The 19112-nt window shown below is 45.8% G+C and overlaps 2 protein-coding genes across 2 annotated transcripts in view; both read left to right on the top strand.

The window, feature by feature from the left end:
• Positions 1–18837, top strand: part of LOC132570997 (uncharacterized) — a 52866-nt gene extending 34029 nt beyond the window's left edge. The window contains exons 12-14 of the mRNA XM_060237633.1: positions 11762–12053; positions 15571–16371; positions 18538–18837. Coding sequence (XP_060093616.1) covers positions 11762–12053; positions 15571–16371; positions 18538–18837 — 1393 coding nt within the window. The remainder of the gene's footprint in view (positions 1–11761; positions 12054–15570; positions 16372–18537) is intronic.
• LOC132571225 (zinc finger protein 709-like) overlaps positions 1–19112 on the top strand; it is a 1224940-nt gene that overhangs the window by 220466 nt on the left and 985362 nt on the right. The window lies entirely within an intron of this gene.

Raw genomic sequence — 19112 nt, 5'->3', positions numbered from 1 at the left:
CTCAGCAATTTCATCGAATGCCCACGAGTTCTTGTATTGTGAGAAAAGGAGAAAAGTACTTCTTTCTCTACTTTCTCCATCCCATGCATTATCTTGTAAACCTCTATCACGTCACCCTGCAGTCGACGTTTCTCCAAGCTAAAGAGTCCCAAGCGTTTCAACCTTTCTTCATAGGGAAAGTGTTCCAGCCCTTTAATCATTCTAGTTGCCCTTCTCTGGACTTTCTCCAATGCTATAATATCCTTTTTTAGGTGTGGCGACCAGAACTGCACACAGTACTCCAAATGAGACCGCACCATCGATTTATACAGGGGCATTATGATACTGGCTGTTTTGTTTTCAATTCCCTTCCTAATAATTCCCAGCATGGCGTTGGTCTTTTTTATTGCAAACGCACACTGTCTTGACATTTTCAGTGAGTTATCTACCACGTTCTATTTGTTCTCAGGCAGCTCCAAGAGAAATGCAGGGAACAGAACAAGGGTCTGTATGTGACTTTTGTCGACCTTACCAAAGCTTTCGATACCGTTAGCAGGAAAGGCCTGTGGCAAATCTTGGAACGTTTAGGATGTCCCCCAAGGTTCCTCAGCATGATCATCCAGCTACACGAAGACCAGCGAGGCCAAGTCAGACACTGCAACGACCTCTCGGAGCCCTTCCCAATAGGCACAGGTGTAAAGCAAGGCTGCGTTCTCGCGCCAACTCTCTTTACGATCTTCTTTAGCATGATGCTTCAAAGAGCCGCAGTAGATCTAGATGAGGACGATGGTGTCTACATCCGCTATCGCACCGATGGCAGCCTGTTCAACCTGAGGCGACTAAAGGCACACTCCAAGACAATGGAAAAACTCATCCGAGAGCTACTGTTTGCTGATGATGCTGCACTTGTCTCCCACTCGGTATCAGCTCTGCAGCATATGACGTCCTGCTTTGCAGAGGCTGCCAAGCTATTCGGCCTAGAAGTTAGTCTGAAGAAGACAGAAGTTCTCCACCAGCCTGCACCCCAGGAAGATTATCACCCTCCCTGCATCGCTGTGGGTGAATCAGTTCTGAAGACAGTCCAGCAGTTCAGCTACCTGGGGTGCATCATCTCCTCAGATGCCAAGATCGACAAGGAGATTGACAACAGGCTGGCAAAGGCAAACCGTGCATTTGGCCGACTGCACAAAAGAGTGTGGAGCAACAAGCATCTGAAAAAAGGCACAAAGATCAATGTTTACAAAGCGGTTGTGATGACAACCCTCATCTATGGCTCCGAATCGTGGGTTTTATACCGTCATCACCTGCGACTCCTTGAGCGCTTTCATCAGCGCTGCCTTCGCACCATCCTCAACATCCACTGGAGTGACTTTGTGACCAACACTGAAGTCCTCAAGCGGGCAGAGGTTACCAGCATCGAGGCACTGCTGTTGAAGACGCAGCTGCGTTGGGCAGGGCATATTTCTAGGATGGAAAACCACCGCCTTCCCAAGATTGCCCTGTATGGCGAACTCTCCACCGGCCATCGAAATAGAGGGGCACCAAAGAAGAGGTACAAGGACTCCTTGAAGAAATCCCTTAGCACCTGTCACATCAACCATCACCAGTGGTCTGACCTAGCCTCAGATCGCAAAGCATGGAGGCACACCATCCACCAGGCTGTCTCTTCCTTTGAGAACACACGCATAGCTGGTCTTGAGGACAAAAGGAGATTGAGGAAGAATCGCACTGCTACAGGACCAACCCTAAATCAGACTTTTCCCTGCAGCCGCTGTGGCCGGACCTGCCTGTCCCACATTGGTCTTGTCAGCCACCAGCGAGCCTGCAGAAAACGTGGACTATTGCACCCTTCTTAAATCTTCGTTCGCGAAGCCAAGCCGAGAGAGAGAGAGAGAGATCTACCACGACCCCAAGATCTCTCTCTTGGTCAATCTCTGCCAGTTCACACCCCATCAACTTGTATTTGTAGCTGGGATTCTTGGCCCCAATGTGCATTACTTTGCACTTGGCCACATTGAACCGCCTCTGCCATGTTGACGCCCACTCACCCAGCCTCAACAGATCCCTTTGGAGTGCCCCACAATCCTCTCTGGTTCTCACCACCCTGAACAATTTAGTGTCATCTGCAAACTGCGGGATCTCACCCAATTCCGCAGGGCCTGTAAGACAGTCCTCTTCCGGCTGGCCCACAACTAACGGCCCTGTATACCGACTACTGAATGCTGTATATTGTATACTGAATTTTTATCTGAAGCTGAATAGAGTGTAGCTCCACGACTGCTGGCTGTTTTAATGATGTATAGTTATAACAAATGTCTGATTTTAATTATATATTGTGAAATGCTAATTTAAAGTGTAATTTTATATTTTTATGTTAGTTTTATATATGTTGTAAGCCGCCCTGAGCCACTCGGTGGGAAGGGCGGGATATAAATCCCAGATAAATAAATAAAAATAAATAAATAAACTTGGCCACTTCACTGCTCACTCCCAACTCTAAATCATTTATGAACAAGTTAAAGAGCATGGGACCCAGTACCGAGCCCTGCGGCACCCCACTGCTTACTGTCCTCCACTGCGAAGACTGCCCATTTATACTCACTCTCTGCTTCCTATTACTCAGCCAGTTTTTGATTCACAAGAGGACCTGTCCTTTTACTCCATGACTCTCAAGCTTTCTAAGGAGCCTTTAATGAGGAAATTTATCAAAAGCTTTCTGGAAGTCAAGGTAAACAACATCTATCGGATCTCCTTTGTCCACATGTTTGTTCACCCCCTCAAAGAAATGTAACAGGTTAGTGAGGCAAGATCTTCCCTTACAGAACCCATGCTGAGTCTTCCTCAAGTGAATGCAAATATATATATGGAAGCAGTTAGTCGTTACATGCTTTCTGGTGGGAGATAAGTTCAAAACTCTTAAGTTGTTACAAAGCAGACATTCCCACACTATGAAATTCCTTAGCACAACATTCTAACAGATAGTGATGACTTTGAGAGACAGAGACTATTAGAAGCCTTACATACTTTTGTTTCCCAGCATCAGCAGAGGTATTTCAGAACAGCACCGCATTAATATGGCAAGGGAACTTGACACTGACTTAAAGATTATCAAAATATATTTTGAATTACGTTGTTTTGTTGTTGTTCAGTTTCACAGTCGAGTCCGACTCTTTGCGACCCCATGGACCAAGTCACGCCAGGCCCTCCTGCCTTCCACCATCCTCCGAAGTCTGCTCAAATTCGTGTTTGTTATATCAGTAACGCTCATCTTTTGCCATCCTGTTCTTCTTTTGCCTTCTGTCTTTCCCAGCATCAGGGTCTTCTCCAGGGAGTGCTTCCTTCTCATTTGGTGGACAAAGTATTTGAGCTTCAGCTTCAGCATCTGACCTTGTATTTATGGTGTACAAAGTAGCAAATATTAAAAAATTAAAAACAAGCAGTCTGAAGATGAGACTTCAAAGAACATCAACATGAACTTGAAATAAACTTTAGTCCTTTTACATACAGTGTTGATAATTTCATACATATAGTTAATGACTATCAAATGACGAATAGGACCATACACATTTCAGCCTCAAGGGCCTTTCTCAGTGATCAATAATCAGCACCTTTTTTGTTTTTGTTTTAAAAAACCCAGCTGGGACTCATTTACATATGAAGCCACACCCTCTGATGTCAGCATTGTTTTGCACAAGGCTTTTTATTAAAAAGGACCAGCAGGAACTCATTTGCATATTAGGCCACACCCCCTGATGCCAAACCAGCCAAAACTATTCCTGTACATTCCTGCAAAAAAAAAAAAAAGCCCTGTCAATAATTCTATGAAAAAAAACACAAACACATCCAGAAGGAAATATATATATAAGTTGAAGCTAGGTGTTGCTTTCTGAAAATGTACGAAAAAAGAGAAAAGAAAACAAAATTATTATAATAAGTATAAGAAATAACTATTGAAAAAAGAGTGTTTTTAAAGGAATTCTTCAAGAGATAAAACATTTCTACCTCATATGTTCTGAGGTTGCTGAAAGTTTATAGAATAGGCCATTAATAACTTCCCATGGTGACTGCACATGCAACACCACAATTTTCAGTTATATAAATGGAAATTATATATCATGAAAAATTTATGAGTGTATCAGTACGGCCGCGTGACGCAGAGTGGTAAAGCAGCAGTACTGCAGTACTGTGGTCTGAACTCTGCTCAGTCACAACCTGAGTTCGATTCCGGTGGAAGCTGGATTCAGGTAGCCAGCCCAAGGTTGACTCAGCCTCCCATCCTTCCGAGGTTGGTCAAATGAGTCCCCAGCTTGCTGGGGGGAAAGCGTAGATGACTCGGGAAGGCAATAGCAAACTACCCCGTAAAAAGTCTGCCGCGAAAATGCTGTGAAAGCAACGTCATCCCAGAGTCGGAAACGACTGATGCTTGTGCAGAGGACCTTTTCTTTCCAGTACATAAAAATTGCAAGAAATCTCCCAAGTCTTTGGATGATGCAATCTGACCCATGTATAGCATAATACAGCTACTAGAGAAGGGAGGAAAAGTAGGAAGTTGGGAGGGGGGAAGAGATGACAGAGAGATATTTTCATTTACATAAATGTATTTTTGCTTTGTTAGGTTTTTAAAAATATGCATGTTTTTAAATAAGAGAATCTGGAGAAGGTCCTTGAAACAAGGAGGGATTTGTAGTTAGCCTACATTGGTGCTCTGGAGTGAGAATTTTGCAGCCAGTGAAATAGTCTTTAAATCAAACAACCTTTGGCCGCCACAGTAGCCTTTAACGTGAATATCAGAAGAGCCCTGCTGGATAAGACCAACGGTCCATCTTGTCCAGCAGCCTGTCTCAACCAGTGGCCAACCAGTTCCTCTAGATCAGAGGGCCAAACTTGCTTAAGGTAAGAGCCACATAGAATAAACGTCAGATGTTTTGACAGCCGCAATACATGAACATCAAATGTTTGAGAGCTGCAAGACAGGAAGGGTGGGAGGGGAGGGAGGTAGAAAGAAAGCAACTTTAAATACATTCTCCAAGCCACTAGCTTGAATGAAGCAATTTAAAGAGACAAATGCCTATTCCAAGCTGGTCAACGGGGTGGTGGGGCCTTCAAGAGCCACGCAATATGCATGAAAGAGCCACACGTGGGTCCTGAGCCGCAGTTTGGCCGCCTCAGGGTCTGGCTAGTCAACCAGGAATAGAGGCTGAAGCCTTCTCCTGATGTTGCCTCTGGCATTCAGAGGCTTAGTGCCTCTGAATGTGGAGGTTCCCCTCAGCCACTATGGCTAGTAGTAGCCACTGATAGACTTCTCCATGAATCTATCTAGTCTCCTGCATTCTCTGGCTGTTCCTCCTGCAAGAGACTCCCCCGGGTTGCTGCCCCTCAGCAGAGAGAATCGGCAGCTTGGAAAAGGGGGGGGGGAATCCCTCCCTATACTTTTCCTCCCCTGCAGATGCTCTTCCTCGAGTGCCAGGCAAGAGGGGGCTCCTCTAGGTACTCAGGGAAGAGCGGCTCTGCAAAGGTTACAGGGAACATCTGGAATGGCCCTTCCTCCTAGAGAGGCATCCGGAAGACAAACACTTGAGCCAGGAAAGCCACTTCCAGCTCCGCCCCCTGAGCTGGGGGGGTTGGGAGGGAGGAGCAGGTGGGTTATAAAGAGGGGGGTTTTTTGAGGGGGGAGGTAAGAGAAGGAGGGGGGTGCAGGAAGGACCCCCCCCCGGCAGTGGATCCAGCCCTGAGTGCAGAAGCGCACAGGAGCAACATCTGGGCAATGCTGGTGCGGGATCCAGGGGGGGAGCTGCCTGCAGGGTAGGGTTGGCGGGTCCAACTCAAGAAATATCTGGGGACTTTGAGGGTGGAGCCAGGAGCAAGGTTATGACAAGCAGAACTGAACTCCAAAGAAAGTTGTGGCCATCACATTTCAAGGAACTGCACACCTTTTAAATGCCTTCCCTCCAATGGAAATAACGTAGGATATGGGCACCTTCTTTGGAGGATCATTGAATTGGACCTCCTGGTCCAATCTTTTTGAAACCTGGAGGGTATTTTGGATGCACTGGATGCTTTGCTGAAAATTTGGTGCCTCTATCTCAAAAAACCAGCCCCTACCCAGAGCCCCAGGTACCTGCAGATCAATTCTCCATTATTCCCTATGGGAATCAGTCTCCATTGGGAATAGCGGAGTGCCCAGCAGACAATTCCCTCCCCCCTTGCTTTCTGATGACCTTGGAGTGGGGTGGGGGGAGGGCCTCCAAACCGGGAGATCCTCTGCCCCCACCTGGGGATTAGCAAACCTATTGCAGGGAGAGCTAATAGGGTGTGTCTGAGAATGGGTGTCTTAAGGGCTGGATTCTGTAGAAACATGCAGGGCTTCAGAGAGCCTGGCTGGATCAGGCATGGGTTAATTGCACAGCCAGCAACTGAGCTGCTCTGTGCCCAACTTGCCTGGTGTGGCTGCTTGCTGGTGGCACCGCCAAGTTTGCATCTCTCTGCCTCTCTCTCCCCTGCAGTTTTGTCCAAGGGGCTTTTGGGAAAGTGCCTGCAGGCTGCAGCGGGGACCACAAGTGGTGGGGCAGGCGCTCCAACTCTGAGATAATTTGTAAGCCCCCCCAGATTTTAACTGCCTAGGGGCCTCCATAGGGTTTAATCCGCCACTGATCGTGTCATCCTGTTTCTAGCCGGCTGACCCCTGGGTAGTCCTCAAATAGAGCTCTTATGGTCTGGTGCTCCCATTAAATAGCGTTGTCAATCTCCAGGTGGGGTCTGGAGATTTCCAGCAATCACAACTAATTTTCAAGCGACAGAAATCAGTTCCCATGGAGCAAACGGCTCCTTTGAATGATGGGCTATACGCTATATGTTGTACAATGTTGAGGTCCCTCCTCTTCCCACATCCCCAGGAATTTCCCCACCTGGAATTGGCATCCCTGCCCCAAAGGCATTTTTTCTCTCCCTTTGCCCTAAGTCTGTTGCTCTGGGCTCAGCCTGAGCAATACAATCTGCTACAAAACTGGACATAAGAACATAAGAGAAGCCATGTTGGATCAGGCCAATGGCCCATCCAGTCCAACACTGTGTCACACAGTGGCCAAAAAAACCAGACACCATAATGAGGTCCACCAGTGGGGCCAAGACACTAGAAGCCCTCCCACTAGAAGGACCCCCAAGCACCAAGAATACAGAGCATCACTTGCCCCAGACAGAGAGTTCCATCTATACCAGAGGTGGCCAAACTGTGGCTCAGGAGCCATATGTGGCTCTTTAACACATACTGTTCTGCTCTTGAAGCCACCAGCACCCTGTCAGCTGGCTTATAGAAGGCATTTCTCTCTTTAAATCACTTCTCCAAGTCAAGCCAATTGGCAGCTTGGAAAATGTATTTAAAGTTAAAGTTGCTTTCTTTCTACATCTATCTATCTATCTATCTATCTATCTGTCTGTCTGTCTGTCTGTCTGTCTGTCTGTCTGTCTGTCTGTCTGTCACCTTCCTTCCTTCCTCTCTCATTTCCTCCATCCTCCCTCCCTCCTGACTCTCAAACATCTGATGTTCATGTCTTGTGGCTCTCAAACATCTGACATTTATTCTATGTGGCTCTTATGTTAAGCAAGTTTGGCCACCCCTGATCTATACCTGTGGCTAATAGCCACTGGTGGACCTCTGCTCCAGATGTTTTATCCAATCCCCCTCTTGAAGCTGTCTATGCATCCAGATAGGATTTCAAAGTGGTATAAATAAAAACAGAAATTGGTTCATTCAAAGTGAGCCAGGCTGAGTTAGATATGAAATAACTGGTAAATGTTGGCGTGTTGCCAAGTAATTAGTTAACTAAAATACTACGGCCTCTTTTGAATTTGATAGAGTTGCTCAGATATTCCCTTCTGATCACACATGAAGCTGCCTTGCACTGAATCAGACCACTGGTCCATCGAGGTGACTGGCTCGCCAGGGTCTCAGGCTGAATTCTCTCATGTCACTTTCTGGAGATGCCGGGGATTAATTGAACCTGGGCCTTTGGCATGCCAAGCAGATGCTCCATTTCTGAGCCATGATCCCTCCTCGGCAGTTCCCCACCTTCCCCAAACCGAAATCAACAGCAAAAGGTGTTTGACGTCATCTTGGATTAGCCTTTAACTAAGACTAATGGGCATAGACCCCCCCAGAGGGGTCCTTTATACCCTGAACAGAGAAAAAAAAATCCCCCTTACTAGGGAGCTGCAGCACTGTCCAAAACCCAAACAGGAAGTCCCAATAAATTGTTAAAACACGAAAAAAGTCCAGAAAAGGGCAACTAGAATGATTAAAGGTTTGGAACACTTTCCCTATGAAGAAAGGTTAAAATGCTTGGGGCTCTTTAGCTTGGAGAAATGTCAACTGCGGGGTGACATGATAGAGGTTTACAAGATTATGCATGGGATGGAGAAAGTAGAGAAAGAAGTATTATTAGGGTTTGTAGAATCTTTTGGGCTCAAGTGCCGTGTTCTACTGGAGAAAGTTTTTCTTCCAGACGTTTCGTTCTCAGCTCCGGAGAACATCCTCAGTGGTGAGAAAGAAGTACTTTTCTCCCTTTCTCACAATACAAGAACTCGTGGGCATTCAATGAAATTGCTGAGCAGTCAGGTTAAAATGGATAAAAGGAAGTACTTCTTCACCCAAAGGGTGATTAACATGTGGAACTCACTGCCACAAGAGGTGGCGGTGGCTACAAGCATAGCCAGCTTCAAGAGGGGATTGGATAAAATATGGAGCAGAGGTCCATCAATGGCTATTAGCCACAGTGTATGTATATATATAATATTTTTGGCCGCTGTGCGACACAGAGTGTTTGACTGGATGGGCCATTGGCCTGATCCAACATGGCTTCTCTTATGTTCTTATGATGCCGAATTTAGTGTGGACACCCAATCGGCATAGCCCGCTGCATCCCAGAACTCCTGAGGTCACACAATCCGCCGGCCTCAGCCTCCCCGGCAGCCGGGATTACAGGTGTGTGCCACTGCAAAAAAAGTATTGGAAAACTTGCAGAAATTGGCAACTAAAATGATTAAGGGGATGGAACACCTTCCTCATGAAGAAAGATTAAAGAGGCTAGGGCTCTTTTGTTTGGAGGGGGGAAAGATTGAGGGGAATGACACAATAGAGGTTTACAAAGTTATGCATAGGTTAGAGAAGGAAGAGAAAGAAGTCTTTTCTCCCTTTCTCACAATAGAAAAATGTGTGGGTACTCAATAAAATTAAGGAGCAGTAGGCTTAGAACAGATACAAGGAAGCACTTCTTCACCCAAAATGTCATCTGTACATGGAATTCAATGCCAAAGGAATTCACTGATTTAGTATACATCATAAACAAATTGAGCCTGGCTCTTTAAAAGCTCTTTATTCAGTAAAACTCAGTCCTTCCTCAGTGACCCATGTCAGAACATCAACTTGCCCTGGTGAATTGTAATCCTGTTTCCTTCAGCTGTACTTCTATCCACAGAGCCACCAGAGAGTCCCAGATTCCGCCAAGCACCTGAATCTTTCTCCCCATTTACAATTATCAAAACTATAGTGATTTCTCTTGTTCTGCCTTCAAGGCTATTTCTTCTTCTGGCTTAAAGCTCAAGGGATTTCTCCAAAGATCACTTCGGGAAGCGATAACATAAACATTAAACTCAAGAGCAACAATGATGTAACTCCTTGCAAACGTGCCTGGAAAAGTCAGTGTGTAACTACCTCCTAAAGGCTGAGGCTGATATTTGGAGCAGAGGGGGCACCTGTGCCATTGTGAGGCTCAGCATTATCCCCTTAAGATATGCTGATGTGGTTGTCTCATGTTATTGTAGCCTCAGTCCTGCAAAAGGCATTCCTCACTCCTTCTAAGGGCTGCATACATAGCTGAGTGCTGCCACAAAGAAGGGACTGTAGCACGCTGAGCTATGATGGTACCACTGCTCCTTCTGCTGCTTCTGCTGCCCCACGCAACCTGTGGGGTGCTGAAGGCAAAATGCCCACTGAAATTGAAGGAAGATGAAATAGGTGAATTGAATTATTACAGGCCTGGAGACCATATCATCAGCGGGCTCCTCTCAACAACTGGAGCATCCTTCCTTCCCTTTCACGTCCGTTTTCACAGTGCTCCCTCTGTCGTCCTGCTCCCGTAAGAGACTACATGGTGGTGATGGATTACAGTTGCATATGCTACAGGAGGCAACAGTTCAAACTCTCTTAAGAACTGAATATTTAAATGGGTCATATCATATTAAACTTTCATTTCCACTGCTTAAAAATGTGCTTTCTGTTGCCATCCTTACTGGCTATTTAGCTGCCTTTTACCTCAGAAACAGCCCTTCTGCCATCTGTAAATATTTATTTATTTACTTTCAATTTATATCCCGCCCATTCCAAATGGACTCAGGGTGGCTATTCTTCTTCTTCTTCCCTGTGTTTTGATGTCCGTGTCTGGTAAAGCAGTGTTCTTGTGCTGTCTCTGCCTGTCCTTTGGGGACAGATTGAGGATATATACAGACAGGCCGGGCTCTAGGGGTTCTGCCACTGCCGGCAGACCCCGCGCCGTGCCTCCTCCCCTGCTCCCATTACCTATCAGTGCAGAGCAGACAACTTCATTAGTTGCTAGGGACAACCTCAGCATACCTGGAGGTGAGGTATATGCCAGGAAACCCAACCCCCCTCCTACACACACACACACACACATGCTCCCAGGGAAGGACCTGCGGGTGGTATTCAAGGGTAGAACTTCCTGGCAGGCACAGCACTGATGTTGCTCTCTGCCTGCACAGATGGTCATTGGGAAGCCTCTCAAATGGTCAGGAGGGGGAAATATACATAGACAGGTGGGATGTGGGTGAGCTGGAAAGAAGGCATGAGTTGGGGTCCAGGTAGTGGTCAGAGCAAGAGAAGGGCCCCCTGAATGCTTCCTGCCCAGGGCCCCCTGACACCTGAAACCAACCTGTTTGTACTTATTAAGCTCGCCTTTGAAGCCTTCTCTGCTTGCAGAGGTCCCCACAGTCACTGACAGTGAATTCCATGATTTAATTACTCATTGAGTAAAGAAGTGTTCCATTTTGTCCATCCTGACTCCACTGTACATTATTTCACTGGGTGCGTGGAGGTGGTTAGAATAAGAAGATATTGGATTTATATCCCGCCCTCCACTCAGAATCTCAGAGTCTCAGAGCGGCTCACAGTCTCCTTTATCTTCTCATCCCCCACAACAGACATCCTGTGAAGTGGGTGGGGCTGAGAGGGCTCTCACAGCAGCTGCCCTTTCAAGGACAGCTCTGCCAGAGCTATGGCTGACATAAGGCCTTCCAGCAGGTGCAAGTGGAGGAGTGGGGAATCAAACCCTGTTGTCCCAGATAAGAGTCCGCACACTTAACCACTACACCAAACAGGCTCTCTACACCAAACTAGATATTTTGTGTGAGAGAGAAGTATCCACATTCTCCCCCCCCCCCCCCAAACTATAATTTAATGAACTTCTGTTATGTCTCCAGTAATCTTTTATACTTCTTGCTGAAAGCTAGGACAAGTATATTTTTTCTCTTTCCAAACAAGACAACCTTGATAGGGTTTGTAAGAAAAGTCTTGTTTGCAAGCATTAGTTAGAGCCACACCTTTCTAGCTTCAGCAAGGTGGATTCATGATGTATCTGCCAAACATACCTTTGGGGACATAATTTTAAGAATAAACTCTATGGCCTAGAAAGACCCCCTAGAGTTAAAGGAAGAATCTTGGAAGCTCTTTGCATATCATGGAACCTGATAATATGAATCATCTATTTTCTTGCAGGATTAAACATTCTAAGTTCTGGCACGTCCTGTCCTTCATGTTCAGCGTTCATGAGATCAATCGGAATCCCAGGCTCTTGCCCAACATTACTCTGGGCTACAACATCTATGAGACCTTGTCCAGTGAAAGGCTGACCTACGACGCCATGTTAGATCTGACATCTGTGGAATGGAAGAACGTCCCCAACTACCACTGTGGAGGTCAGAATAATCCATTGGCTGTTCTTGAAGGAGCAACCACTGACATCTCTAACTACATTTCCAGCATATTGAGAATCTACAAAATCCCACAGGTATGAACAGGAGAAAAATCTGAAGACAATTCTTTTTTGCAGTCTCTTCAAAACAGTCAAGGGGAGCAAGGAATAAAAAAACCCCCTGAGATTGGAGAGACTGTAGTTTAACTACAGAGCCAGTTTGGTGTAGTGGTTAAGTGTGCGGACTCTTATCTGGGAGAACCGGGTTTGATTCCCCACTCCTCCACTTGCACCTGCTAGAATGGCCTTGGGTCAGCCATAGCTCTGGCAGAGGTTGTCCTTGAAAGGGCAGCTGCTGTGAGAGCCCTCTCCAGCCCCACCCACCTCACAGGGTGTCTGTTGTGGGGGAGGAAGGTAAAGGAGATTGTGAGCCGCTCTGAGACTCTTCGGAGTGGAGGGCGGGATATAAATCCAATATCTTCTTCTTCTTCTTCATCTTCATCTTCAACTAGAAGCTGATTTGAGAGAGGCATCTGTCCCTGTGACGTACACAGGGAACATACATTTTGCAACCTATCTTGCCTCTCTCTTTGTCTCATCTATCATCTATCTAGCTATCTATAGAGAAGCAACCTTGCGATGTTGTCAGTTTTAGCAGAGATGATAATTTGCAAAATGTGTGGGTACAAAGTGTGCGTGTGTATGAATGATACCCTCCCCTGTGTAGACACAGTGAACACACAGAATGGGTGGCATATAAATCTAAAGTAAGTAAATAAAATAAAAATAAAATAAACAGAAAACCCTTCTTCAAACCACTGTTTCTATCTTTGAACATTTTTAATAATGTACTTAAGAACATAAGAGGAACCATGTTGGATCAGGCCAGTGGCTCATCCAGTCCAACACTCTGTGTCACAGTGACAAAAAAATTTATATATACACACACACTGTGGCTAATAGCCACTGATGGACCTGTGCTCCATATTTTTATCTAAACCCCTCTTGAAGGTGGCTATACTTGTGCCCGCCACCACCTCCTGTGGCAGTGAATTCCACATGTTAATCACCCTTTGGGTGAAGAAGTACTTCCTTTTATCCGTTTTAACCCAACTGCTCAGCAATTTCATCGAATGCCCATGAGTTCTTGTATTGTGAGAAAGGGAATAAAGTACTTCTTTCTCTACTTTCTCCATCCATGTAAGCTTTTTTAAAAGTGACACTTAAGGATGACATTTTCCAAGCTTTCATTTTTTTTAAAAAAGTATCTACTTCAGTTAAAGAGAGATAAAGGGAAAAACATGTCTCCAGAACAGATGGGGCTCAAGATTTACTTTTTGAAAATAAACAAAAAGTAAGAATTCAAAGAATGTGATAGACACATTGGTGTAACGATATATTAATATCCAGTTATCAATATATAAAAGAGCAAAGCTGGAAAAGACCAGGTATGGGAGAATGTGGCAGGCAAACTATGGGGAGCCTGCCATGCGGTAGCCCCATTGTTCCTGCCATGTATAGTAACCACAGGAGAACCATCGGTTCCGTGATACCAGTCTCAAAAAGCAAAACAAGAACGATAAATTTAAATAATTTAAATGATATTGAAAATATAATTACAATAGTAGATCAAGCTACATAGAATAGTAAATTAAACCACATGAACAGTGAATGAAGCCACAGTTAATGAACAAGAAAAGGGACTTCAGCAAAGGAGACAAAAACCCATTTCATACAAGAAGTCCAATTGTAACAAGTGAAATCAATCTTTAAAAATAAGTGTCCAAATATTTCAAAGACCTCTCAAAGTGCGGCTAGGCATGAGTCTAAATGCGCAGCTATGCACGATGAATCCTTGGTGGACAGGATAGTACTCCGTAGTCCCTGTTTCACAGACGCTTCTATCTCAGAGCGTCACACTTCAGGACCTGGCAAGAACACTTTTGAACACCTGCAAATCTCTGGTGCAGCAGCTCTAGTCTAGTGTGTAGTAGCCACAGCAGGAGTGCTGTAGCTGCTGTCCTTGTGTAGAAGACACCTAAAAGCTGCACTGTGGCAGGGAACACCCACTTCCCCCACTTTCTCTGGGTTCTAAGAAATGTTGTCCAGATAGTCCAGGTTTTCAGGAGGTTTGCCAGGTTCACCTTCTCCCCAGCAGGGGGATTTGGGGGAGGCATCAGGAATGCAGTACCACGTGTGACCACCAACCCACTTTCCCTCGCTCGTTTCCCCATCCTTTAAATAAGGGGTGTTGAACTAATTTGTTATGAGAGCCGAATCTGCCATAAATGAGACCTTGTCGGGCCGGGCCATGTGTGTCATAAAATGTAATGCCAGGTAGCAGAGGTATAAACTTCATAAAAGACACAGGCAAACACAATTAGAAATTTTACAAAACCCTTAAAATAAAACGTGCTCGGAACATTAGCACTCATTGGTCCTAAAAGTGCATTCTTTGTTTTGCTCCCGTGGGATCTAGGTAGCTGGGCAAAAGAAGCTCTGGCTCTTTCCTTCCTTCCCTAGGGGACCAGGAGGGGGAGGAGCCTCAGCCAATTGAAGGAAGAGAGGCTTGGCTCAGTAGCTCTGCTATGCGATTGAGAGAGTCTGGCAGAGCAAGCTATTCCTCCCTCCCTTCCTCCCCAAGGGAGGAGCCTCAGCCAATGGAGAAAATAGAGGCTTTGCTCTAGCTCCTGTGTGATTGACTGAACCTTGGAAAGCAAGCTGTGATGCAGAAAGAAGCAGAGGACAGCCAGTCGCTTGGGGGCCTGATACAAACTCTCTGGGGACCTGATTTAGCCCCTGGGCTGAATGTTTGACACCCCTGCTTTAAATGGTGGGGGAAGAAAAGTGGGCACTATGTGTACCTGCCCTGCATTCCATGAATTCGCTGCTGGTAGGGCAGGGATGGGGGACTCCTGCTTGAAAAGCAGGCTGGTATCTGGGGAAAGCCCAACAATTGGGGGATCTTCTCACCACCTGGAGACTAGCATCCAGATCCGGTGCTAGGGGTGCCTGCGCCCCTAGGCTGGACTGCGATCCTCTGCCCCCACGTTATCTTAGCGCGCACGAAGCGCATGCGCCGGTGATGTCATAATGACATCACTGTCACTCCCCCTTTGCCGAGGATTCCCGAGCCTCAGGAGACCCCAGCAAAGTCTGGAAGGGCAGCAGGCTCTGCCCCCCCCTCCAGTGAGAAAGGGCCCCCAGTGCTGTTTGCAGGGAGAGCTCCTCTCGAGGAGCCAAGCCGCCTCTTTCCTCTGCTCGAATTTGGGCAGGAGAAAGAGCCGCCGTGGGGTGTCCTCTTCACTCACGGGCTACCTTTCCTGAAGGGGAGCCAGACCAAGAGTGAAGCCGAGCCTTTTTCCTCAACCTGAGTCTCGGGCGGGGGAAAAGAGCCGGTGGAGGGGCTTGTCGTCACTCTCCGGCTGTCTTCCTTGCAGGGGAGGCAGCCCGGAAACAAGGCTGAACTGCATCTTTCCTCCGCTCGAGGCAGCCGCCTATATGGCCTACTCCCACGCCCCGGGCCTGCCGGCATCCCTAGTTTTGGGTGTGTGCCTAACATTTTCATCCTGAAAACATGATTCACACACCACTGTCACCTTTACCTTAACAGGTCAGTTATGGATCTGATGAGCAGAACACTGATGATAAAACTCAGTTACCAGTTTTGTTCCTGAGAAACCCCAAAGAGAAGACTCTTTTTCTGGGGGTTGTCAAACTGCTCCTGCATTTTAGATGGACATGGATTGGTCTGATTGCTCCAGACACCGAGGACGGAGTGAAGTTCATGAGGAATATGGTACCTTTGATGATCAGTAGCGGCATCTGTGTCGCCTTCTCACACAGCATCAAAGGAGAGACTGCATTTTTTGTGGGGCCAATACTAGCAGTGGGTGGCATCGCTTTATCCCTGAACCAGACAAATGTTAATGTCTTGGTTTTGTATGCAGACTTTAACTTCCTGTTTCTTTTCATGTTTTTGAAGGCAGCAATTGATAACACCATGAATGCCATTGCGGGAAAAATTTGGATCACTATGTCTTTGCAGATCATTAGGGTAGATAAAGGTATGCATGGCTCTTTGTCTGTAATCCAGACAAGAAAAAGGCAAACATATGACAATTCTGACATGCTTTTCGGTCGTGTGCAGCAGTTTGTGGAGGAAGCTTTTCATTGTTCATATTCCAAATACGTGTGGTCTGCAAAAGGCTGGCAGAGATGTGCCGAGAAAGATAAAATAGAACCTCCCACTCAAGATGTGCTTGAAAGAGTCCTATATGATGAAGGCCACGATATTTACGTTGCTTTCCAGGTTGTGGCTCGTGCCTTGCATTCTGCGTACACATCAAGGAACGGTTGGCTGATGGTGGGAGGTGGAGACAGACCGGAACTTCAAAGGGTGCAGTCATGGCAGGTATTACACGTAACACCATTGATAATTTCAATCTCTACTCAGTTTTTAATTAGTTTACTTCATTTAACGATGGCATTTGTATATGGCCCTGAGCTTGTCAGATCTCAGAAACAAACAGGATCAGCTCTCGTTAGTTATTTGGATGGGAGACAACCAAGGAGTTGCAGAGTTGCTACACAGAGACAGGCAATCGCAAGCCCACTCTGGATGCCTCTGCTTTGAAAACTGTACAGGATCACCATACCTTGGCTGCGATTTCATGGCACTTTCCATTACCAGGTTTGTATACATGGCTTCGCCTGTGTCTCATTGGAAGTGCTAACTTGGTCTCATCCCGATCATAGATGATTTTGGACATAGTAGTGAGCTGAAATTGAGAACTTTTATGTGTGCTATGATTTACTACCCTGTCAGAACCCTACAGCCACAGCACTTAAAAGCTCCCGGGACCACTGTCCTTTGGTGTATCCATCCAGGACCAGATCAACAATTAGGTCAAGTAGGAACTGGCCTATGGGCCCCCATGCATTTAGGGGCCCCGGGCCAGCTTTACCCCCCCTCAGTTTCTCCCCTGCTTGCAGCCCTCCCAGCCTGCACGCTCAGTCGCTCTTTGTCCGACTTGCCTGGTGCGGCTGAAGCTGGTTTCATTGCCAAGTTTGCCTGTCTCTGCCTCTCACCTGCAGCTTTGTCAAAGGAGCTTTTGAGAAGGTGCCTGGAGGCTGCAGCAGGGGCCACAGGCAGTGGGGCAGCCACCCCAACTTTGAGATAATTTGTGAGGGGCCCCCCAAGATTTTGACTGCCTAGGGGCCTCCATAGGGTTTAATCCATCATGTGATTGTGGGACTCTTCTCATCCCCAGTTCTGGCTGCTCTGTGTCTGTTGGAATTAACTTCTTCCTAGGCTCCAACACTGCACAAAGACTCCATAGGGCCATTTTTTTTCCAGGAACAACAGTCTAGAACAGGGGTAGCCAACAGTAGCTCTCCAGATGTTTTTTTTGCCTACAACTCCCATCAGCCCCAGCCAGCTTGGCTGATGGCTGGGGCTGATGGGAGTTGTAGGCAAAAACTTTTTCCATTTCTGTTTGTTCTTTTCTTATTCCTTCAGTTTTGATATCATTATCCACCAAACTCTTTATTTGTTGCATTTGAAACCAATCATATTTATTATTCAGCTCTTCAGCAGTTTTCAATTCTATTTTGCCACTTTGTATTTTTAATAATTGATTATATGACAACCACTTTTCTTCACCTATCTCAGCCATTATTTTTATTACTTCAGCTGGCACTATTCATAGCGGTCTTCTCTCATCTCCATATTTCTTATATTTCATCCATGTATTTAACAAATTATTTCTTATATAATGGTGAGAGAAAAAACCGTCCATCTTCTTTTTTCCATAATACAAATACGCATGCCAGCCAAATTTATTTCCGTGACCTTCCACGCTAAGAGTTTTTTATTTAACAGCATTATCCATTCCTTTATCCACACTAAACAAACTGCTTCTTGATATAATTTTAAATTCGGTAATTGAAATCCACCTCTCTCTTTTGCATCTGTCAAAATTTTCATTTTGATCCTTGGTTTCTTCCCAGCCCACACAAATTCTGAAATTTTTCTTCGCCATTTATCAAATTGTTTACTATCTTTCACAATAGGAATAGTTTGAAACAAGTACATTATTCTTAGTAGAATACTCATTTTAATTGCAGCTATTCTACCCAGCAATGACAAATTAAGTTTATTCCATTTTAACATATCTTCATCCAGAGATGACTGCTGAGGGGACCTCAAGAGCTTTGTGAATATTGGGGAAGGAAGGGTGTTATAACACTGTGAATCTTGGGGTATGTTTCTGTGCTGGGTCTTTAGTCACTTGATATTGTCCAAATAGGCCAGGCTGAGATATATAGAGCATTTGCATCTATTTATCCATATCCTGATGTATTCCCTAGCTGAGTCTCAAAGTAGCCATTCTGCCCTCCTCCACCCCCTCACAAAAGCAGACCTCTGACGTAAACCAGGCTGAGAGTTTGTGATGGGCTTGAGGTCACTCAGGGCTTTGAACCAGGGTTCCAGTGTGCTGTTCTATCCAGAGCACCCCGCTGGCTCTCTGAAACAGCCTGGTTTCTAAAAGTTGTTGTGTTTTCCTTATCATCCCAGCTTTATCCTTTCCTGAGGAACCTCCAGTTTTACAATACTTCTGTGGAGGGGAACAGGGACCCAGCAGCAGATATCGACATTGTAAACTGGGTGGCGTTTCCCAATAAATCCTGTGGTGGAGTAAAAGTCGGCAGCATAGAGAGAAAAGCTTCCACATCCCTGAAGGTCTCCATTGATCCAGATGCCATCGTGTGGCCCCGGGGGTATAATCAGGTGGGTAACCCATTCATTCATCCTATCAATGTCATGGATTTGGATTGTTTCGTTATTGTTCTCATTGATATGATGATTTTGGCTTAGCTTTCTTTTTTTGTTTGTGAGCTGTCCCAAGCAGGTCACGAATGGAGGCATCCACTTAGCAGACTAAATGCATGAAGACTCCTATTCTCTTCGAAACGTATTTATCTCTAATTCGTTTGGGGACTTGAAAATCAGAAAAATATATGACTTCTACTTTAATGGGTTCAATTCTTGCTGGAAGTACCCACTTGGGACCACAACAACAGGGGCATTAATTTTAACCAGTGTGCCCCAACCCCCACGGCTTATTCGACTGTCCCATACTTTCTCTGAAA

This window comes from Heteronotia binoei, chromosome 5 (genome assembly GCF_032191835.1).
Source record: "Heteronotia binoei isolate CCM8104 ecotype False Entrance Well chromosome 5, APGP_CSIRO_Hbin_v1, whole genome shotgun sequence".
NCBI lineage: Eukaryota > Metazoa > Chordata > Lepidosauria > Squamata > Gekkonidae > Heteronotia > Heteronotia binoei.
Note: the sequence above shows the minus strand (reverse complement) of the source record. Positions and strands in the feature narration are given on the sequence as shown.